General features: G+C 41.4%; 1 protein-coding gene across 2 annotated transcripts in view; it reads left to right on the top strand.

Moving 5' to 3' along the window:
- The window catches only part of NLN (neurolysin), a gene marked incomplete at its 5' end in the record, with an annotated part of 68,645 nt that extends 45,495 nt beyond the window's left edge, over window positions 1-23,150 (top strand). For both annotated transcript variants that reach the window (XM_084880807.1, XM_084880808.1), the window contains 4 exons: window positions 8,319-8,505; window positions 9,096-9,224; window positions 10,678-10,814; window positions 21,814-23,150. In XM_084880807.1, coding sequence (XP_084736933.1) covers window positions 8,319-8,505; window positions 9,096-9,224; window positions 10,678-10,814; window positions 21,814-21,948 — 588 coding nt within the window. In that variant the 3' untranslated portion in view covers window positions 21,949-23,150. The remainder of the gene's footprint in view (window positions 1-8,318; window positions 8,506-9,095; window positions 9,225-10,677; window positions 10,815-21,813) is intronic.
- Between the last annotated feature and the right edge of the window lie 1,226 nt (window positions 23,151-24,376).

Below are 24,376 nucleotides of genomic sequence, written 5' to 3' on the forward strand. Positions count from 1 at the left end.
CTAATCACATTTATTAAAATAATAGTGACCCTCAAATTGGATTTTCAACGCTGTTGATGCATGTCCTTGTTTTCAGACACAAGCTCTTTCTTATAACCTTAATATCATATGCTTACTACATATTCCTAGTACAGTTCTTCACAACTCTATTTTCATGACCTATTTTAATTTTGATCCTTTGATATGGCCACATTACTACCAGAAAATATATCTTTATACTTTGTGATCTTAGAGCAGTTTGACTTGTGACTAAAATACTTTGTTTGTTTGTTTGTTTGTTTATTCCATCAGTTTGGTGTCTAGTGAAATAGTAGATATATTCAAGTCTTAGAGTTTGCCTTACCGCGTTCATGAACACAAAATGTGTCACACAGCTGTTGGTACAATCTCTTGCTTGGTCATCTCCTCACAAGACTATCTTTGACAAATCTCTTATTTGTCTATTAATCCTTTCAAATGACCTATAACATTTTAAGAACTTTTAAGTTAATTATATTTGGAGTCAGTGATCACTGCTTTTGTCTTAAAAGTATAGGCACAGGTCCATGTATTTGCAGCATTATAATAATTTCAAAAACTTTTATACTGACCTGACCTGGAAATTAGTGAAGGAGTTTAATAGCTTTAATGTTCAGTAAAAACACTTCTGACTTATCTAAGAAACATATTGTGAATTAAAAGATGTGCCATACATATTTAATAGATTGGATTTGAGTCTCCACTGTGGCAGTATGCAAGTTTGATGACCAGCCCAGCTCATTGGAGCTTGTCACGGGGATATTTAAATGTGTCAGCAGGAACACCCAGTTTCAAACATGTAGACGTACTAGTTCCATCTCTCTGCCGTCTCATCATTCAGGAGACGAGTTTCACTCCTGTCTTCCTGTGTTTACATGGCCTGGGAGGTAATTTTCAAGATAGCAATCAAGAGGTGGTATCTCTCGGGTCTGTTCCTGTTTCACAGCTTTCTTGTGGCTTGGGCTCTCAGTAATCAATGGCCTTTTGAACTTACGAAGACAAGAGCAGCCATGCTTCCTACCGCCTCCCTTGCGATGCCCATGAGGGCTTGTGAGTTAAAAGCATTAATCATTTTTGGAACGAGAGATATTTGAAAGCAACACCTCAGAATCACAAAGTCTTGTTAATTAAAAATAAAAGAGGTGGATGGGCAGAAAAACATCAAGTGATGAGATTTTTAAATTGTTAATTTGGTTGAAAGACTAATAGACATCTTGTCTGCTTTATGTGTATTTAGTTAGACACAGTTGTAAATAGACGAATCCTTAGATTAAAAATCGTCCATGTTAAAAAAGAAATCATTTATGTGTTTTCGGATCTGGCTCTGTGACTTTGGCAAGTTGTTCGACCTCCTTCTTGTTGTCCTCATTTTATGAAGAAGAAAAATGAGATATATTTTTCTTCTTCATAAAATGAGGACAACAACAATACTCATACCTTCTTCCCTGGGATGCTGGTGAGAGATTAAATGAAAAGGTACTTGGGAAAGCATAGAGTGCCATACATGTTTGAAGTATTCTTGTAACTATGCTTCTGTGTGACTCAGAGCTTTTGGGTCGGTAAGAAGCACACCAGTCATCATTTAAGAGTGGGGACAGGGAGTTGCCATGAAGAAAAGTACAGTCACTTAGGGTTAAAGAGAATTCGCAAATGCTCACCCTCAGTGGTTTGGGGTGAGGATCTATGGAAAGTAATTGGAGACCATTAGGTTTCCATCTGGTTTTGTTTTGTTCTAATGATTATTGCCTACTTGGAAATTTGATTCCTGAAGCTGGAGTAGAATGGGCAGTTAGAGTTTTGGGAGTGGAAGAAGATTAGCTGAAGAGAAATGTGCATGTATTATCTTCAGCATTAGCACCAGGCATAGATACCTGGAAGAAGCCCAGAACAAGCTTGGTCAGACCAGCCAAGACCATCCTGATCAGGAAACCTGGGCAGCCTAAGAAGTAGAATAGCAGCCAGGATGTCCTTAGCGCTTTCCATGTGCCAAGCTCTGTGTATACTCAGTGCCTTACACCCATTCTTTAATGTTGTCCTTACCTCTGAAGTAAATTGACCAATCTGCTTCTATTGTTATGCCATTATACAATTATTTTTCCCATTTCCAAGTGAGGAAAAACTGAGACTTAGAAGAGTTAAATGATTCACCCAGGATTGGACTGGCCAGCCTCTGCACTCTATTGCCTAGAACCAGCCATTATCTGTGATCTGAACCCATATACTGGAGAAGCTATTATGTCTGAATTTGGTATCCCAACTATGTATTCTGTTGGAAGAAGTTTTTCTTCTACATTTCTTGAACGGTGCTTCCTCTAAATCAGTCTCATGTAAGCTTGTGTAGAATCAATGAGTTTATCTAATTCCACATATTCCTCTGTGCAAGTTGACCTCTTAGGTTTCAGTCATGGTAACACAGTGAACATCTATCAACAAACTGTATTCTTTGCTCCCTACCCACAACCTATAGTTTCCAACATCAGTGTTAGAAGTGATTTCTTTCAGGATCTCATTTTTGTTATTTAGTTGTGTGTTCGTTTGTTTATATATATAATACACATTCACATATGTACATAGAATAAATGCTAAAGTCACAAACCAAATGTGAAGATCTTTGCATTATTTATTTTGCTTGGAGACAAGCTATTACTGTATTTTTCTGTGTTTCTTTTTAAATAATTAGAAAATGGTTTAAAAGAGAAATGTTTACTAGTTACCTGAGAGACAGTTATTTATTATCTCTTACGTCTGATATACTAGCTATGGCAGGATGAGGTTGAAAAGGGGGGAAAAAAGTATCCTGAATGTTTAAAGTTTTGCTGGAGGACATGTGATGCAACTTTTTAAAAAAATTGACAATATTATTAAATGATGCAAACATTAGGTATTGAAAAAAGACAGATGGGGACATCTGCAGTACTTCCAACAATAAAGATGAAATTTTTTAAAAAGCAAGAAAGAAAACAGAGTAGTGAGATGATGTTAGGTTGGAGGTTAAGAGGTCAGGTCAAGCATGATAAGAGAAAGTCTCTGAGAACTGTTTAAGTTTGGGTCTTCATACAGAAACATTCCCACAGCTTCATTCATGTCACAAATATTTATTGACCATCAACAACTTTCTGGACATGTGCTGGATTCTGGAGGTAGAGTGGTGTATAATGTATGCATGTTCCCCAAGCTTCTTAGCATGTGAGTTTGAATAGTACGTGTATTTGTTTTAATCTAAAAAGAAGCAGTTTCAACATAAGAATTAGTGGTCATGAAGGTATAGTCAGTTGGGAGTAAGCCTGTGAATTTAAGATGAAGTTTTCAAGATTCCTGCACATTATGTGTTGTTTCATATGGCTTTAAAATGATGTGGTAATCCTGAGCTGTTGAACCATGGGCAGTTGTAAGGATTAATAAGAAAATTAACAGCATTGTTCAGGTTCTCTCCATTACTATTATTCCAGTGATTTCTAGGTATACGTGAAGCTTTAACTCCCTTATTTATGGCAAAGCCTAGGAAACAGTAGCACTTTCCTTTTTTAATGTCTTGTTTTATAAACGTCTTCATCATCCCTGGGTTTAGAGGTAGATTAAACAGGTATGGAATGACCACTAAGAATTCATAAGGGATCACCCAGACAGCCAAGGTCAGTTCTCCTGAGGCCTGTTCATTTTCCTAAACACAATACACTTACTGATTTCAACGAACGCCTTTTCTTTGATTTGGGGTTTACTATCATGAAAATAACACTTTATTTGTAACCATTAAAAGCAACTGGTCTCTTAATTAGAAAAATCCTGTAAGACTTTGGACTTTATTATTAATTTTTAAGTATATATATTTTTAAATATTTTATTGATTTCAGAGAGGAAGTAAGAGGGAGAGATAGAAACATCAATGATGAGAGAGAATTATTGATCAGCTGCCTCCTGCATGATCCCCTACTGGGGGATCGAGTCCACAATCCAGTCATGTGCCCTGGATCAGAATCTAACATGGGACTCTTCAGTCTGCAGGCCAATGCTCTATCCACTGAACTAAACCAGCTAGGGCAGAACTTTATCTTTAAATATAACAAAATTCACATAAGTTTTGGAGCTTTAGTTTATATAATTTTGCTCCAGCTCTCACTGTGTTTTATAAATTGAGAAGTTACTCTTTTTTTTTTTAATTGATTGATTTGAGAGAGAGAAAAAGAGAAGCATCAATTTGCTATTCCATGTATTGATGCATTCATTGGTTGTTACTTGTATGTACCCTGACCTGAGATTAAACCTGCAACCTTAATGTATCAGGATGATGTTCTAAGCAACTGAGCTACTCAGCCAGGGCAAGAAGTTACTATCTACAGCACCAAGTAATCTATATATATAAAAGCTTGATATGCAAAGAATCCCCTCCGGAATTCGACCAACCAGTTCAATCACTCGCTATGACATGCATTTACCACCAGGGGACAGCATGGAATGAAAGGAGGCCCTGGCCAGCAGCTGGGGAAGGGAGACCCCAGCCGGCAGCCACTAGGGACCCTACCTATGCACAAATTTTGTCCAGTAGGCTCTAGTCTATTATAAAAACCTGTAATGGAGTATATTTTAGGCATCTTATTGTATTTTTATAAGGATAATAAAGAAAAATCTCATGAGTTTTTTTCTCAACCTTTTTTTTTTTTTTTTTTTTTCTCTAGCCAAATAGGAGTCTAAGTTTACATTGTTTTTCTAGGTTTTTATCATCAAAACATTTCCTGCAGCAGTAATGCCTTAAACTTTTGGAAATGTCACCTGTAAAAATCATTTGTTAATTTGGTGATTTTGTGTTTATTTTACAATACTCTGCTTTATCTGGGAAGTATATTAGTGTCAGTAGTTGCTATGGCTCATACGTTCATATATCCAACACCTTCAAGTTGTTGATGTTGAAAACTGTGTAAAGTACTTTTTAGGGTGCTTTGGAACCCACAGTCTACAACTGGGAATGGTAGTATTTGCTAGCTCCTCCACAATGAGTAATAACTCAGCCCGTCCGGCCCCCATCAGGCTGCTGGATCCTGAGACTTGCCCGCCGTTTCTGTGTGTACCCAGACCGTGTAGATGCCTTTCTCTTTAAGATTTAGTTGTTTGCTAGAAATTGGGCTTTTGGGTTTTGTCGGGTCTTTGTACTCCTCGTTTGAAAAATATTTAAATGATATTGCCCAAAGGGCACACAGAGAAGCAGCGTGACTGGCTTTCGGGAAATTAGTAAGCAGCCGAGTTATTTTTAGCTTCTACTCTTTGCAAACATTTCCTTTTGTTCTTTAGAAGACATTGTTGATCTGTTCATTCACTTGCTGTGCCCTCTCCCCCACTGCAAGATGGCTTTAGACAGAATAAGCCTTCTCTTCTCCACTCTGCATGACATAACTGTGCTAATTCTTACTTTATTCAATTTTAACTCATGACTTATTCATTTGCTCATGCTTTTCTAGGCTCTGAAACACCCTCACCAACACCAATACACACATGCGTTTTTTTTGTTGTTATTTGAGGTTGATTTCCCCCCTCCTCTGCAAATATTAACTGAAAAATATTCACACAAGCAGCATGTACAAAATTTATATTTTTATCAAAAAATTGTCTAGTGGTAGCTGATAGTGTGAGTTTGTCTTTATTTGCTGTTAGTACTTAGTTTGAAACTGTAATCTGTAGAAAATTACGCAGCTCAGATTACAGATTACCAGTCCAGAATAGAAGCTAACAAAGGCTGGCATTTGCATGTCAGCCTCATGTCTGGTCTTTGAAAAATCTTCCAGCACATAGAGGAAGTCAGATTTCTACGGAAGTGCGTTGAAACCACACGTACTCTTCACATAAAGGCAAATTTGATATGATTTTTCTACTTTGGATCCATTTCAAGAACACTTATTTATATTATAACATTATAGCTTATCCTTCTATTTTTCCCATTTTTCCCCCTATTAGACAGGAGGCATTAGAGCATTTGTGGTTAAAATTGTGGGTTCTGGAGTTAGACCACATGGTTTCAAATCCTAGTGCTCCTGTTAATCGCGGTATGCCTCAATTTCCTTATCTCAGACATGGCGATTACAGCATTTCCTTCATACACTTGTTTTGGAATCTAAATCAGATACTACATGAAAAGGACCTAGCATAATGCCTGACATGTAAAGTCTCAATAGATGTTGACGGTTATAATTATTGTATATGCTTATTTTATCTAAATGTAGGATCAGTTTTTCTGTTTTTCTTTTTTAGAGTATTATATACGAAACAGAGGCAAAATGCTCAGTTATCTGGAACCCTTTCTCTGTGAGAGTTTTTTATTGGGATGTCCTCTAACACAGGTGGCCCATTCCAGCAACCCAGTGATTTTAGTCTCCTTTGGCCCTGTAGGATTTGCAGCTTTTCATATCTAGGATCAGCACAATTATAATGGGAAGTCAAGCAAAACATTTTTTGCATAAAGAGAGGAAGGCAGAATGTGAGTTGGCGTTGACATCTGTGTTTCTGCCCTGGGCCAAAAGCAGAATGGTGATTGCTGCTGATTCGGCATTCCATCTGCTCCCTTCGCCAGTCCCTCTTCCTTTCCCTTCCCTTTAGAGCCGCAGGGATGATGAAGTCAGGGAGTGAAGACTGGGATCTAAAGCTTGTGAAGAGGGAAGCCAGATAGAGTTGCAGGGAAAGACAATAGAAGGATCACTCCCCCCAACCCCCCTCCCACCCTGGTTACCCCACTGGGAAAATGCGGAAACTCCGCTGCCAGTGGCAATTTTACACAAGTTCTTTGGATGGAGTGAAGGTTAAAAAAGACCAGCCTGTTCTAGTCAAGTCCCAGCTCTCTGCTCAGGAGCTTTTCTGACATCAGATTCAGCAATTTACTAAATTTGCCCTAAAAACAACAACAACACAGAAACCTTTATTTTTAACTCTTAGCCGGAGCTTTCAGAAGTCCTTTATGTTTACGAGGTGTCATTACAAGAAACATCCCAACCTGGAGAGAATTTTTATGAGTTTATTTGAGCCAAACTGAAGACTTGCCAGAAAGCAAGGTCTCAAATGTTGCCTGCCAATGACAGTTCTGAAGTTCTTATGTTTGGAATTGAGGGAAGTGAGGGAGATTCCATGAGGGTGGGAAGTCTCTCTGATTATATTACAGGGTGGTTAAAAATTGTGTGCTCTCTTGGTGGTGGTTTTCGGAGAAGCCTGAAAAGGAGGCATTTCAAAGGCGCATTAACCTAGATACACAGAAACAAAGGACGTGGCTTGCTTAAGGCAAAGAGAACCTTTTACTAGGGAAGTTACAGGCCTGGGGCATGCCTACCCACCTTGTCCTGCCCAGTTAGGGATCATTCTGTGAGGTTACATTAGGTCACTGGCTTATTGTAGCACCCCTTTTTCATTCACAGAAGGGTGCTTTAACTTCTGAATGTATTCTCTGTTTCTCCTTTCTTCAGCCGCGTTTACCTCACCCCTCTTGCCAACTAATGCACAGCCTAACTCCCACAGAAGTGACATCTCATTTTATTTTTTAAATTTGTTTTAAAAGTTTTTTATTGCCTGGCCAGTGTGGCTCAGTGGTTGAGCATCTTACCTATGAACCCGGAGGTCATGGTTCGATTCCCGGTCAGGGCACCCGCGTGGGTTTTGAGCTCAGTCCCCAGGGAGAGGGGAGTAGAGGGTGCAGGAGGCAGCTGATCAATGACTCTCTTTCATCATTGATGTTTCTGTTCCTCTCTCCCTCTTCCTTCCTCTCTGAAATCAATAAAAAGCAATAAAAATGCCTGGCCAGGGCAATGGGTGGCTTCTTATTTTAAGGTAACATCTTCTACCTCATCTGAGAGCTACAACTCAGACTTTCTATAAACATGGTTTTCTTAGACACATTCGTTTGAAGTTTAGAACATAAAACATCACACATACACAAAGGGTATCCGTCTGTAGTGCTGTAATTTAACTCTTTACTTGATTTTGATTAAAACCTAAGTAGTTAAGTAGTAGAGAAAAATCAGTTTAGAAATCAGCAGAAAAGTCTTGATTTTTTTTTTCTCCCCCGGTTATGATTTCTGGATAATTGTTCCATGTTTGTTTATGATTCAAAATTAATATAGAGTATTAGGGGTTATTTTTTATGCTGCTTGGCTGCCATGTTTTATTTTCATTTAATTTTAAGGTTTCCTAAGCCTTCATTTAAAGGGCCGGTTGACTCTGATTCTGACTTAAGTTTTAGAGAATTTTCTTTATAGGTAATTCACCACCTATTTGTTTTTCATCATTGTTGTTGTTGTTTTTAAAGAAAGACCTCTATGTTTACTTTCTAGACTGATTTTGCACGGTTTAGTGGAACAAATGTGGAAACTGACTTTGTAGAAGTGCCATCACAAATGCTTGAAAATTGGGTGTGGGACATTGATTCCCTCCGGAGACTGTCAAAGCATTATCAAGATGGGAGACCTATTATGGATGATCTGCTTGAAAATCTTGTTGCTTCCAGATTGGTCAACACAGGTATGACTTGTAATTTTAGAAAAGGAAAACAAATTAGAATTGCCAAATAGGGAATTGCTGGTGTCCTCTATAGAACTGTTTCCCCTTTAAATAATGATAGCAAACCCCCCCTACCCTCCCCCCACCCCCCCAGCGCTAATGTGGGAAGACCACTTACTACGTTGCAATACTGAGCCCTGGGATTATTTCCAAGAAAAAGATACATCTACTTTTCCATCTTTTTATTTTTATTTTTATTTTATTTTATTGATTTTTTACAGAGAGGAAGAGAGAGGGATAGAGAGTTAGAAACATCGATGAGAAAGAATCATTGATCAGCTGTCTCCTGCACACTCCCTACTGGGAATGTGCCCGCAACCAAGGTACATGCCCTTGACCGGAATCGAACCTGGGACCTTCCAGTCCTCAGACTGACGCTCTATCCACTGAGCCAAACCGGTTTCGGCTACTTTTCCATCTTAAATGAGAGGTTTTGCTTCCATTTTGTAATGAGTACTACAGGAATCACTTTTGAAATCTATGATCTTGTGCTAGTAGAACACAGAGTTCTCTCTTCTGCAAAACATGCCCAAACATTCTTATGTCATTAGGTCTTCTGACCCTACGCCAGATTGTTCTGAGCAAAGTTGATCAGGCTCTCCACACCAACGCATCACTGGATGCTGCAAGTGAATATGCCAAATGCTGCATAGAAATCTTAGGGGTTGCGGCTACTCCAGGTACGTAAGTTCTGTCGTTCTGACCTGAGCTCATTTTTCCCGTGCAGCACAGGGCATGCTCCTCACACTGGCAGGGAAAAAGGGGCTTGTCAGGCAGAATGCCTCGTGCACTTTGTTTCTCCTTTCTGTCATCGGGCCAGGACTCTCGGACTTTCACATTCTGAGTTGTCCTGTCCAAATGTGCTTGAAGGAAAGGTGGCTCCAGCTTTAGCAGCGTTTTAGGGTAATCAGGCGTGAGCAATTGGCCTCCACCCCAGAGCGCAGAGAGCCATTCACACTTGGCAGCTCCCACCCGGCTCCTCCCTCCCTGCCTGTGTGCACCAGGCTGCCCCGTGATTGCAGTAGGAAACCAGGGGGGGTGCAGTTTTAGAGAAGCACGACTTCTGCTTTGTCTCTGACTCTGACATCAGCTTGACTTAGCACCTCTGACCTAATACCTAGGTGATTCATGCGGGCAGGTGGATAGCTGTACACATGTGTGTGTTTACATTTATATTATGCATATTTAAAGCCAACATGTAATTCTACCTATATGTAGTTGTTGGGAAGGAGTCTTTCCCACCGGTAAGTTGCTATTTATTTATTTATTTTTTTAATATATTTTATTGATTTTGTTCAGAGAGGAAGGGAGAGAGATAGAGTTAGAAACATTGATGAGAGTCATTGATCAGCTGCCTCTTGCACACCCCCTACTGGGGATGTGCCCACAACCAAGTACATGCCCTTGACCGGAATCGAACCCGGGACCTTTCAGTCCCCAAGTCCTCTATCCATTGAGCCAAACCGGTTTCAGCGGTAAGTTGCTATTTAAATGAATCAGTCATCATTATAGAGATGACAAAGTTCAGAACAGTCCGTAGAGTCTAAGCTCCTCGCTTCCTTTTGTGACCTGTTTATAGTTGACCCTACATCGACTCTGTGCCTGGGGCCCCTTGGACAAAATCCTTGTGAATGTATCCCTAGAGGTAAACGGAATTGTTTAAAAAAAAAAAAAAAAAAAAAAAAAACCTTTTTAGCTTTTCGAGTAAAGAGTTCATGTTCCATAACTATGAACCTAGTAAGTGCCGTCCTGACACGTTTTAAATATAAAGACGTGACAACGAATAGGCTTCCTAGTAGAGTATTTGTAAGACACGTGTGTGTCTAAGGGAGAGGAAAGGATGGAGGGATTCTCTCTGAAACACTGAGCTCTCTGATGGGCGTGGACAAAGCCTCTGAAACTACGGTTAAGCATTCCAGAGCTTAGGGCCGAAACCAGCCCGGAGGTTGAGCCATCCCTGGAGGGGAGTTTGTAAACGTCTTGACCCAGGGCACAGGAAGCCCAGTTCCTATTGGAGGTGAAATCCCATCCCTCCTCCCACAGCGGGCTCCCCAGGGCAGGAAACCTTAGCCAGCGATAACCTGGTAATTAACATTGACCACGGCATTGATTGAAATGTATCTTTCCCTAAAGGCACGAACATGCCAGCTACTTTCGGACACTTAGCGGGGGGATATGACGGCCAGTATTATGGATATCTCTGGAGTGAGGTGTTTTCCATGGATATGTTTTACAGCTGTTTTAAAAAAGAAGGAATAATGAACCCAGAGGTATAGTACTTTTTTTTTCTCCTTTTGTTAATTTTAGTTGCTTTCTCCCCTTTCATTCCTCGTGTAAACTATGTATTACACCTAGGTCTTAGAGTAAGAGATTTGGTAACAGCTTTTAACTTAAAAGTCTTGCATCTCCTTAAATCATCACACTTCAAGTTGCAGCACACAAGTGATTAACTCTAATTCTATATGTTTAAAAAAAAAAAAAGCCAACTGCACTTTCTTGCTTATTAACATTCCGATATATTGCATAATTAAAATGGAAAGCTTTGTTTGTGCATTTGCACATTTATCGCTGCTAGTTTTGACATGTGCCGCACGGTGCTTTAGCTTTACGGGTGATTGGGAAAGAAAACCAAACTCCTTCCTGACACCAATGGTCTGTTTATGTTTTGATACTCTCTACGCACTTTCCTTATACATTTTCTGTGGGAGGCGGCCTTTTTCTGCAACCGGCATCCCCCACCTACTGCATAGTTTGTAACCTGAGTGCCTTTAAGTAATTGAAGCTGCCTCATTAACCTGAGCCGCTCCTTTCCGTGTACAGCGAGTGGACTGCCAGGTGGCTGCCAGCCAAGCCTTCCTGAGTTACAGTCCCCTGGTCTCCAGTCTTGCCGAAGAGTCAGCTGTCAGATTTGTTCTAGGGCTGATGCATTTTCCACTCTGTTTTTTTTTTTTTTCTTCTTCTTCTTTCTGTTTGATCCAGAAATTATAACAAATTATCAAAATCAGACTCTCTGTGCCTATTTCAGCTAGCTGATTTGTTCCTCAAACGTCCTGTTTCTGGGTTGCATAGTGCCTTACATGTATACACTGAAATACATTGATGTGATTCCTCTCGTCTCCCACCCCACCACCACCACAAATAATAATAATAATAATAATAATAATAATACCCACCTCCTGGATACCTACATTCTATACACTAGCCTTTCCAATCACTCTGTCTTCCACCCTCCCCTACCCAAGCTGTGAGGTCCCTTTAAGTCCCCTTCATTCCTAAGCCAACTCGTTTACAATGGCCGTGGTCAACCATGGACGGCTGTTCCCATAAATGTCCTGACTTCAGCATGACCTTCAGCCAGTGCCCAGCCCTAGATTCCTCGCCGTGTCATTTAGACACAGTGCCCTTGGGGTTCAGAGTGTTCTGGGGAAGATCAGATGACTCCATTAGCATGCCCATCTACACAGTCACGCTGTCCAACCGAACTGGACACCAGTGTTGCTCTGCAGCCCCGCTCCACTCCCTTGTTGAGGTCTCCGAAGGGATTCCTCTATCATTAAGCCTTCCTGGTTTGCATCTTGGAAAATATCTGGGGTTATTGCTGTTAGTTCTGATAAACTCAGGTGTTCTTTCTTGCACAGTCTAACTTCTTAGTGTAAGAAACAGCCTTTGCAAACCTATTTCCAGCTTTTGCCTCCACCCACTGAATTGGAAAGTTATCCTCTCTCCAGAGTTACCAAGGATGACCGAATTGGCAACCTTTAAAGGCCCTTGTCTACCTTTTTGATTTTTGTAACTTCTTGCTTCTTGTTATTCCTCTCTTTGGTCACAGCCCTGAGGTTAGCAATCAAATGCCTTCCTTCCCAGAACGTTCTGAGTTCCTGTAGGTCTTTCCCCCTTCACAAATATATTCATTCTATTTCTTCCATCTAAAAGGTATGCCTTACTTGCCTATGCTTCTCAAACACCATTCTTAAAGACCCTACTCAAATGCCCACTCACTTATGAAATCTTCTAGATCATCCAAACCAAAGTGTTCTTTCCATCCTATGAACAGAAGAGTAGACTTGGGCATGAGGGAATAATTTCAATAAGCTTTTTCTTGTGTCTGTATTGTTTAATGTAACTATTATACAAAGTGAAAAATTTGGATTATAAAATATTTTATACCAAAGGGTGTAAATTTTTATATTAAAATTTATATTTATATTTGGGGGGAAAGCACTAGAAAATGTCAATTGTTATCTCTGGATGATACATTTATGAGTGATTGTTAAATAGTTTTCTATTTCATACTCTTATGGAACTTTTTCTTTTTTAAAAACTGTGTTTTTATTGACTTCAGAGAGGAAAGAAGAGGGAAAGAGAGATCAAAGCATCAGTGATGAGAGAGAATCATTGATTGAGCTGCCTCCTGCATGCCTCACACTGGGAATTGAGCCCGAATGTTCCCTGACCAGGAATTAAACCATGACCTCCTGGTTCATAGGTCCATACTCAACCACTGAGCCATACCAGCTGGCCTGAAGCTTTCTCTTATTTTTCCATAGAACATAGATGATTGTAGAAACCAGAGGGCAATATTTAAAGAGACATAGGTGCAAATATATAAAGGCACAATTATGACCTCTTACAGGCTCTTTGTTGGTGAGGTTTCCTGACATAAGTGACTGTACCTCTTCCCATTAAGTGTCCTCATTCATCTCCTCTGTGCTTCTTCTCACATGAGCACATCCCAGTCCCCTCCACTGTTACCCAGTCTCCTCCACCTGTCAAGGGAGCAGCCAGAATACAAAGTACTGATCCCAGTGGATCCCGGGGAACTTGCAAGTCCAGCAGAAGCAATCCTGCCCTTAGGTTTCCAAACTTACTCCAGTTCTCAAGCTCCATAGCTTGGCAGGCAGCCAGACTGCTCTCAATTTAAATAAAAGGGCTGGACTGAACTTGGAGAAAGCAAGATTCCCAGCAACTCGGACTTGTTTCCTTGTGATGTTAAAAACAAATTTTAGTTTTACTAAAAGTTTGGATTCAACAATGTTAAAAACAAATTTTAGTTTTACTAAAAGTTTGGATGCTATTATTCCTCGTCTTCTGCTGTGAATCTGGATTTAATCCCTTCTTTTTTCCTTTCCTTGTAAATGTGACTCCAGTGTCCAATTAGATTCCCTTTTCACCCCATCCTCACACCCTTTTGTGGGGCAGCTTTTTACATAGCCATTTTATTCCCTCCTACAGTGTACTGTTTGGGTAAGGTTTGATGTTGTTTTTCTGTTTGTATATTTCTTTATAAATGTTTGCTCTTCAATAACACCTGACTTAGAAAATTCAAATATCCACCATTCATTGATAGGGTTCTACAAAAAAAAACTTAAGTCATTATTATCACAACCGTGTTGTGATGAAGATACAGAATTTTTATGGGAATCAGAGTAGTCACAGTATATCATGCAGACCTCATTTGCCCCAGGCCCTCGCCCTCCCCCACAGGTATTTTGATTTTGAGAAGATAGCAGGTTGGCCTTTCAAGCAGTCCATAATACTTGGTCCCCATGCTTATCATGATTTGTTGACCTGATTGGTCACGGTCATTGGTATCAACAAAAGCACGCCTCCGGGTCTTCTCTCCGTAACCTCTTGTCATCCCTCTGAGAACCATTGCAGTTCTTAGCGAGCAGAACTGCAGAAAGGGCACCACTTCCTGGGAAATCAGCAATTTCCCAGGAGGATCCAGTATACACAAGGAGGATCCAGTATACACCTGGCGTCTCCTGAATACCAGATGGTGGCAGTGGGATATTTTATGGTACAGTCGTTTCTGTTCTATTTTGTGGGCTTCTATCAGTGTTGGAACTGGCCACTTATCTATATTAGACTCTCTCTGTTTGTTTGCTATCTCGGTGTATTTTTTCTCTAGTTTTTATTTTATTTTTTTTTTCATATAAAAAATAGAATATCTTAACTGTTTAACTGGTTTGCTAAATGTTTTCTGAAGTTTTTGTTCCTAGCGGAAAACGGAGAAGTCTCATTATCAGACGTATCTTTTCCTTCCCCAGCTGGCCTCTTAAATAACTGGAAGTGCTTGAGATGGACACTTTTCCCGTCAGCCCTGAGAGCTCTTGAAGCGTATCAGTAAGGTCACCAAATGTAGTTTCAAAATCCGGCAGCTAATCATAGGGTTGGAAATACGGGAGCTTTTAACGGGGGCCGTTTCTGTTTTATAAGGCAATTTCACCGCGGGGAAATTTCCCTCAGAAGCCGTAGATTGTGGATCCAAAGGCAATTACATTGTTAAACTGGAATTATCTTCCTCCTCTCTTGCATTCAGAGAAATTGCTAAGCTTTTTTTATTTTTTCCCCAATGAAGAAGAAATGGCAGTCAAGTATTGCTGCAGAAAGGAATACCAAGAAAACCGAGATAAAGTGTAGCTATCACATTTATTGTGTAATGCCCCAAAGAAGCAGCTATAGCTTGCATCCAGTAATAGACCAGACACAGAAACATGAAGAATCTTGGTGAAACATGAAAAACAAGGACCTGGCAGAAAAACGTGTGCTGTAAGGCTAAACATCCCAGTGCTTTCCAAATAGAATCATAAGCCAGATTCCTGCTGTGATGTGTCGCGAAGGGAGAATGGGACTCCGCCAGGATTCACCGGTGGATTAATCTCTGCGTTAGCTCTCCCCCAAAAACTGATTCTTCTTACAACTCAGCCTTTTCTGAGTTTTGCCCAATTTAAAGGACAAAGGAAGGAAATAGGATTGATTTCCAACCTGCTTCTTGAATATTTACAAGGCCAGGCCTTGTAAGTCCTGAATCCCAAACAGCTAGAAGCAGTTTTTCTTCCTTTGTGTTCTTACAGCCCTCCTTTTGTGTTTCTCTGAGCGTCCTAATAATCTGCCTTGTTAATTCCCCATTTCTTTATCTTACCTTGTAACTGGAGCTGTTCTATTCAGCTGTGCCTTTGTCCTCTGCTTCAAACCTGCTACATTTAATTAGTACTGTCAGGAATGGGCACCTCTTGGGATCTAACCCGTAGTTCTTAGCCTATCTGCTTGCATTCCTCTATCCCCCTGACACATACTCCTATCCAGGGGACCTTTTTGCTCATGATCTCCTCCCTCCCCTTAAATAAAGATCTATCCTTCTCGCCTCACTAATTGGAACTTTGCTTCAGGTTTCCAGAAGGCCGCTTCTAGTCAAGGAAGGATTCCTGCCACTGTTCTTGTTTTTATCCCCCTGACTACCAGCACCAATCTTTCACTCTCTCTCCTTTGCTGTTGTCAGAGGTATCCTTTTTCCACCCACAGTCTCCCCACCCTCATAGAAAACAAAGGGTGTACTGTTGGGAAGGAGCTTGCAAGCTGGCTGTAGAAGGGAAATTTCAAAGTCCACTTTCAAAGCAGGCCCATGAGCCTGTTCGGTGCCGGCTCAGCATTCCGTGTCTTTGGGTGGATGCTCTCTGCCCGATGCCTCTTACTCAGTGTAGGAAGGAGCCAACTCTGGCTGCACTCCCCAGAGTCCATCATCATGAGACGGAGGAAGAGAGGGAGGGAGGTTTGGAAGGCAGTGGGAGCTTGTATGTGTTGCTTTAGAGATGCCAGAGGTAGCAGGAGACCCAATCTGTTTCCCATTTATATAGTACTGGAGGCCTGGTGCATGAAAATTCATGCACTGGAGCAAGGGGGGTAGGGTCCTCAGCCCAGTATGCCCCCTCTCATAGTCCGGGGGGCCCTCAGGAGTGGGAGGTGACCCAGCAATCAGAGGAAGGCGACACCTCCATCACACCTCTGCTGCTGCCACTGCCGGCAATGCAAGCCTCTGCCGGCCCTGGTTACCTGAGTCTCTGGGGGCCCTGGGTGGCTGTGTAGCCACCATCCAAGGCTTGCCTGCTCCTTGGGCCAGTCCTGGACGGCTGGGAGGCTGAGGAGACTGGGGGACTCCAGTCTTTTGTCCAGAAGGAGGTCCAGAAGGTCTCTGGAAGGTCTCCTGGTCTAGTTAGCATTTTACTGTTTTATTATAATAGTATAGATAGTTCTTACTAATAGTGGAGATGAAGTCTGTTATGCTTTTTTTTTTTTTTTTTTTTTTTTTTTTTTTTTTTCAGGTGTAGTAGGACATAGAACTAATTTTAAGGAAATACCAAACCAGGCCTGCATTTGTTTCCCTGAAATTTACATGAGAAACTGAAGTTAGGGCAGGGTCAGAGAGAAGGAAATGAAAAGGGAGGGACAGATGACAACTAAGGTTTATTGAATACTATATGCCAGGTGTTAAAGTAGGGAGTAGGCAATGTACTGCAATCTCTCCTCTGATTCCCCATGAACGGTGTGAGGTAGGCATCTCCCATTCGGTAGATAAAGAAAGCAAGGCCCGAGGTCACATAGCTGAGGATGAAGCCAAGACTCAAACCTGGGCCTGGCTCCAAAACTCCTGACCTGGCTTTAGAAAGCACCCCTGTTCCGGAGGACTTGCCAGAGCTACCCTCCCAGGATGAAAAACCAGAGAGGTGGCTGGTGGTGCCTCCCCTTCATGGAATAGGTTTTAGGCGCTCTTACTATATGCAGATCCTCCCGAAGGATTTTTTTTTTTTTTTTTATCATAAAAAATGTTAGTGATTGTCTTAGAGCTTCTTTTCCTGCTTTCCTCGCAGTTGAAGTTTGCAAAGACTTCTTCCACCTCTGACATGTGTCCCCCCAGACCATGTTCTCTCACCCAGAAGGCCTAGTACCTTCCAAAAATTCACTTATCTTTTTTTTTTTTTTTTAAATATATTTTATTGATTTTTCACAGAGAGGAAGAGAGAGGGATAGAGAGTTAGAAATATTGAAGAGAGAGAATCATCGATCAGCTGCCTCTTGCACACCCCCCACTGGGGATGTGCCCGCAACCAAGGTACATGCCCTTGACCAGAATCGAACCCAGGACCTTTCAGTCTGCAGGCCGATGCTCTACCCACTGAGCTAAACCAGTTTTGGCTTCACTTATCTTTTTCCTTCCTTCCTTCCTTTCTTCCTTCCTTCTTTCTTTCCTTCCTTCCTTCCTTCCTTCCTTCCTTCCTTCCTTCCTTCCTTCCTTTTTTATAAGAAAGGTAATATCCTGTTACCAAGACAACTCTTAAACTCTTCTCCAAACTTCATTGCTAAGGAAATGAAACTATTAAAAGGCCATTGCTCTGTAATTCAGGAAATTGAATCAACTTGTTTGGAGCCCTGAGCGAAAAAAAAAGTTCCTATATTTGTACAATGAAATATATCTCTTTAATAAATAAAAGATTGTTAGATCATGAGCATCAAAAAGTTCTGCAGGTAAATATTAAAATTATTGAGGTTGGATAATAGTCATATGACGGTTCATGATACTGTTTTCTCTGCTGTTAGTATATATTTTAAATTTTTCTGTAGTAAAAGGATTAAAATACTTTTATTAGACTGCAGATAAATTTAACTCATATTTTCTAACTTCTTCCAATACTGCCAATCCAGGGAATATAGTCTTTCCTTGCCTCTCTTCCCCTCCCAAACTTAAAACTAGTCAAATTTAGACACATCAGGCAATGGATGGAAGGGAAGGGGGAGATAAAATACGGTTAGGCTCCAGAGCTCTGATCTGCTACTTTAACTAGTAAGTTCTAGGATAATCACTCATATTTTAGGGTCTAAATTGACAGCCACTTGGACTATTGAGCACTTGAAATGTGGCTAGTGCCACTGAAGAATTGAATCGAAATGTGCTGTAAATGTAAAAAACATACTTATTTTGAGGACTTAAAACAAAAACATCTCAGTATTTTTTTTTATATTGATACTAGAGGCCTGGTGCGTGAAATTTATGCATGGTAGGGTTGCTAGACCTGGCCAGCGATCGGGGCCAATTGGGGCCTTTCGGCTGCCGGCCGGGGCCTCCCTTCCCCAGCTGACAGCTGGGGCATTCCTTCATTCCGCACCGCCCCCTGGTGGTCAGTGCACATCATAGTGAGCGATCAAACTCCTGGTTGAACTCCCCAGGGAACACTTTGCATATTAGCCTTTTATATATATAGATATTTGGAAATAATATTGTAGATATACTGGTTTAAAGAAAATATTTTACTAAAATTAGTTTCACCAATGTTTTTAACTTTTTAAAATGTTTTCATTGGCCTGTATGGTTCAGTGGTTGAGCATCAAACCATGCAACAAGAGGTTGCTGATTCGATTCCTGGTCAAGGCACATGTTGGGGGTTGAAACTCGATCTCCAGTAGGAATTATGCAGGAGGCAGCTGATCTGTGTTTTTATCTCTTCCTTCTCCCTCTCCCTTCCTCTCTCTCTAAAAAAATTAATAAGATGTCATTATTAGAAAATTTAAAGGTATATATGTGCCTCACATTGTATTTCCATTAGATAGTATTGCCCTTGAGTTTATGAGAAGATAACTTTATATGGCTGAATATTTATTCCCAATTAGGGCCCCAAGACTGTAAAGTTAGATGTTAGACTGTAAATGATTAAAAAGCTGATGGTTTCTGTTTATAAGCAAAAGATAACCCCAAAAGTTTTCATTTTATGTCCCTCTAGGATATTAGTTTTGTATCTAGTTGGTAGATTTCATTCATCCATGTTTTATTTTCTTTAATGGTTTGAGTAGATTTATTTCTCATGGTTATACCAAGCAAAATCCTACGTAATAAAAGAGTAATATGCAAATTGACCATCACTCTGCTACACCCACTAGCCATGCCCACCAACCAATCAGAGCAAGTATGCAAATAAACCCAACCAAGATGGCTACCAAGAGGGAGGCTTGGGTTTCCCCGGCAAAGGAAGAAGCCAAGCTTTCCACATACCCTGTGGGCCCAGGCCTCCATTCAAGGCTACAAAGTTTTAATTATAGAAGGTAAACAAATCCAAATAGAAATTGCAGCAGCCACAGAGTGAGCAGAAGGCTTGGCTCCACTCCAGACTACAAAGTTTCAATTGTAGAATGTAAATAAATTCCAGATACCAGGGCCTCTGCTTGGGTCGCCAGGGGATGTAGCTGGCCTGCAAACCACTACAGGCCCCTCGCTCAGGCCGCCCCACGCCCCAAGGGAACCCCCACCCCAATCCGGGACACCCTTCAGGGCAAACCAGCTGGCCCCCACCCGTGCATCAGGCCTCTATCCTTTCTAATAAAAGAGTAATATGCAGATTGACCATCACTGCAACACACAATATGGCTGTCCCCATGTGAACAAAGATCCTGCCCCCATGTGGACACAAGATGGCCACCACAAGATGGCCAGCAGGGGAGGGCAGTTGAGAGGGACCAGGGCTGCAAGGGAAGGCAGTTGGAGGCGATCAACCCTGCAGGGGAGGGTAGTTAGGGGTGACCAGGCCGGCAGAGGAGGGAAGTTGGGGGCAAACAGGCTGACAGGGGAGCAGTTAGACATTAATCAGGCTGGCATGGGAATGGTTAGAGGGTGATCAGGCTGGCAGGCAGAAGCGGTTAGGGGCAATTAGAAAGGAAGGCAGGTGAGCAGTTGGGAGCCAGCAGTCCTGGATTGTGAGAGGAATGTCCGACTGCCCTTTAGGCCCAATCCCACCTAAACAGGCAGTCGGACATCCCTTGGGGGATCCCAGATTGGAGAGGGTTCAAGCTGGGCTGAGGGACACCCCTCCCCACCCAATGCACAAATTTCGTGCACCAGGCCTCTAGTCATTGTTATAAATCAAAAATTAGATTACTTTTGTCTCTGGAAATTGTTTTGGCTATTGTTTTTAAATTTATTTATTATTATTGTCTAACTATTCTTGTATTCAAAAAGACTCTTGGTCTATTGATCAAATGATATAATGGTTATAAATTTAAGAGTGTTTACTCTGTGAACTATTGTTTAATGTGTCTATTTAGAATTATGCTTCATTGAATTGTCTTGCCTTGCTTCCCTAAAAGGACAGTTAGAAGGAAGTGAAAATATTGAATAACGTGGAAATTGAGTTACAGTTCTTTTCTTTCACTTGACCTTCTCATGTGTTTATGTACACAAAGACACAGGAAATGTAATATTTTATGAATTTTTTTTAAAAATTTTAATTGTTGCCGAAACCGGTTTGGCTCAGTGGATAGAGCATCGGTCTGCTGACTGAAAGGTCCCAGGTTCGATTCTGGTCAGGGGCATGTACCTTGGTTGCAGGCACATCCCCAGGAGGGGGTGTGCAAGAGGCAACTGATCGATGTTTCTCTCACATTGATGTTTCTAGCTCTCTATCCCTCCCCCTTCCTCTGTAAAAAATCAATATATATATATATATATATATATATATATATATATATATATATATATATATATATATAAAATTTAATTGCTTTGAGAGAGAAAAATATCTATTTGTCCTTCTACTTATTTATGCATTCATTGGTTGATTCTTGTATTTGCTCTGACTGGGGCTCAAACCCGCAAAGATGGTATATCAGTATGACTCTTGAACTGAGCTACACGGCCAGGGCAGAAAGGTGATATATTTTAAAATTGCAGATCTGGTTCCCAAAAATGCCTTTCCAGAGGTCCTCATTCCCAGTGCTGGGCCCACAGAAATGTCTTGCCCTGCACCGTGGAACAGGAGCTGTTCATACCCCCTCCTTGTCCACAAGGAATAGGGCTTGTTTACGAGCTTCTCATACAAACAGAGCAGCAGCCAGCTGGCAGGAGCTGTGTCACCATTTCCAGCTACACAGAGCCTCTGCTTGTGGCCTTCTTGAACACTTACCTTTGCCAACCCCTTTTGAAATCACATTTGAGGGACAGTAATACATAGGAACCTGTTATACATTCCACCTGGCAATTTTTTTTTAATGCTTTATTTACTGATTTTTAAAGAGACAGAGAAAGACAAAGAGCAGTAAGCTGTGGATTTATTGTTCCAGATATTTATGCATTTGTTGATGGCGTGCTTTTGTGTGTCCTGACCAGTGATCGAAGCCATGGCCTTGGTGCATCAGGACCGGGCTCTAACCAACTGAGCCACTCGCCTGGCTGTTTTCTGTTAGTCTGCCCGTTCACAGTGTCCGTTTACTGCTGAGAATCAAAGGAGACAAGACAGCAATAAAGGGAAGTGTAGAAGGCCAGAGGTCTGCGCTCCAGATCTCTTAGCTACCGAAGTAAATAAATACCGCAGCGCTGCCGCCCAGACAGAGCAGAGCTAGAAGTCCCCTTTGACTCTCACTCCTTCCTGCCCCTTTCTCTTTTGTATCTGGAGGTTTGGGAAATCGCTATGACCGTGACTTGTTAGGCATGATGTTTTATTTTATTAGGTTGGAATGAAATACAGAAACCTAATCCTGAAACCCGGGGGATCTCTGGACGGCATGGACATGCTCCAGAATTTCTTGCAACGTGAGCCAAACCAAAAAGCGTTCCTAATGAGCAGAGGCCTGCACGCCCCGTAAGCCGGGCCCTCTGGTATCGGTCCATGTCTGGAGGACAAGCTAACGTCGCCTTGTGTGCTACTGGCCTGGAAACTGAAGGGAGTTTTGCAAATGAAAATGTGAGATTTCTATTGACTTGCCTTTTGTTTCTTGATTTGAAGAATTACACAGATGTAAAAGGAATTATAAATACGGTGACCTACGAAAAGACCCATTCAAAAGTAATTGTACTATAAAATTTCATAAAAACAGATTTGATTTTTTTTTATAAAAGTTTCATATGAATGTAATTTGATTTTTTTTTTTACTCTTGTGATCTAAATAATGTAAGAGGGCTCAGAATTCTTAAATCGAATCACATGCATTATACAATTCGATCCTCCTTACAGCTTGCAGTTCTTTACTTGGGATTTCTGGACACAAGTGAGTCACCACATTCCTCCGGTGACCATTTTCCTGGAGCCTCGCATCCACTTGGATCTGTCTCACCGTCAAGTGTGACCTCTTTGCCTGCGTACCTCAGGGCCAGGGGAACATGCCTCAGTGATGCATTTGTCTTTGTATTTCAGGCCTCGCGATTCCAACCTCCTGCCACACTTAAATGATGTTCCTCTATTTGGGTTTGTCTTTTCTGTCCAAAGTCCAGTCAGAGAATACCAAAGAGTGACAAACTCTAGCCTCGTGTAGAGATTGCAAATGTCTGTACCTTGTTTGGAGGATTTGGGGATCTTGTGGGAGAGTTGGTTTTCACTTCGGGGTACAAGGTTGGCAGTCTCTTGGCACCGTAGCCAGTGAAAACACTGCAGCAAGGACACCTCTCCCTTGTCACGTTTCTAATACGTGGTGGGGACTCTGCCTCATGTACTGCCCACCTCACCCGCAGTGGCTGGTCCGCCTGCCCCGAGGGGCTCTGTAGAGATGGGAGCTGATGCAGAGGAGGTCAGGAACCGCAGAAGAAGAGTAGCTTCTGGACAGAGCGTCCTCGCACGGCTCTCCCAGGTGGCAGGTGCGTGCTCACACTCAGCCACGCTTCAAGAGTCCGTTTTGTCTGGTGATTTTGTGTGTTTTTTTCAGAGACCCTTGGGATCTCTTTAAACTAAATGGGGGCCTAAATCCCAGTTCTGTAGCAGACCAGTAAACTCTCAGAGCTTATTTTTCCTCTAGGAGTCTACTCCGTAAGAAAAACACAGCAGGGTAATAAAACTTTTTAAAGGAAAAAAAAAGCAAACTTTGAATGTACTCTACCTAAATCTTCCAGGTGCTCCCACTGTGTGCCTGAGGCATGACTTCGCTGGCCAGCCACAACATGAGAACCTTTTTATTGTCTAGTCAAAATGGACTTTGTGATAAGTAAATAGATATATAATGCCGCATAATAAAATTATAGACAGCAGGAAAAGTCGACAGCGTTAGAGACACAGAAGAAGAATCCGAGGTTATTACTGCCAAGCAAATACCTTCAACATCTACATGAAAGCCTACCCTCCCTCTGGAGACAATTGCCTGGCCCTTCTCACTCCCACACTCAGACAGTGTCACCACCTCTCGTCCCCGAAGCTGTTTTTTATGTTCTTAGCAACCTGTGGTACAATTCTATATTTTTTTCCCCCCAGACTGTTCTGTTTTCCAGTTCCCGACAAAAACTCTCTTCAGCTTTTTCTGTTGCCCGGTGTGTCTCCCTAACAATAACTTTACCATAACTTTTAAATCTTAACGTACTTCACGTGGAAAACTAATACTTGGTGTGAAAAAAAAAAAGCTGCACACAATAAAGTTGCATTTATTATCTACAAGAAAGGGCTCACATTTCTTTCTTACATTCATGTGAAAACTGAAGGGCATAGAAGAAATAAAGCTACGGTGTTTTCACTTAAGGTACACATCTATTACTTAAAATCTGCCAAAAAACAGCAACAAAAACACTCACACACAAATGTATATATTCTCTGGCATAATTTAAAACGAGGGACTTAATTGTTAAAGCTTTTTTGAATTCGATTGTCCATCTGCTTGTTCTTTTTTTCCAGATCTGAGCATAAAGTGTCAACAAGGCACTCCGAATGGTGGGTAACTATAAAAATTGTACTGGCACAACCTACACTTGAGATTTGTGGACTGAGCCACACATAAAGTCTCTCTTGCCCTAGCCAGTTTGGCTCAGTGGATTGCGTATCAGCCCAGAGTGTGGACTGAAGGGTCCCACGTTTGATTCTAGTCAAGGGCACCTACCTCCCTTGTAGGCTCAATCTCTGGCCTTGGTCGGGGCGTGTGGGAGGCAACCAATAAATGTGACTCTCATCAACATTTCTGTCTCTCTGTTTCCCCCTCCCTTCCTCTCTCTCTAAAAAATCAATGGAAAAATATCCTCGGACAAAGATTAACAACAAAAAGACACTTGAACCCTGCCCCAGATAAGCATCTTCCCATGCACCAAGAGGTCACAGGTTCA

Source organism: Pipistrellus hanaki (assembly GCF_964339955.1).
Source record: "Pipistrellus hanaki genome assembly, chromosome: 4".
NCBI classification, from domain to species: Eukaryota; Metazoa; Chordata; class Mammalia; order Chiroptera; family Vespertilionidae; genus Pipistrellus; species Pipistrellus hanaki.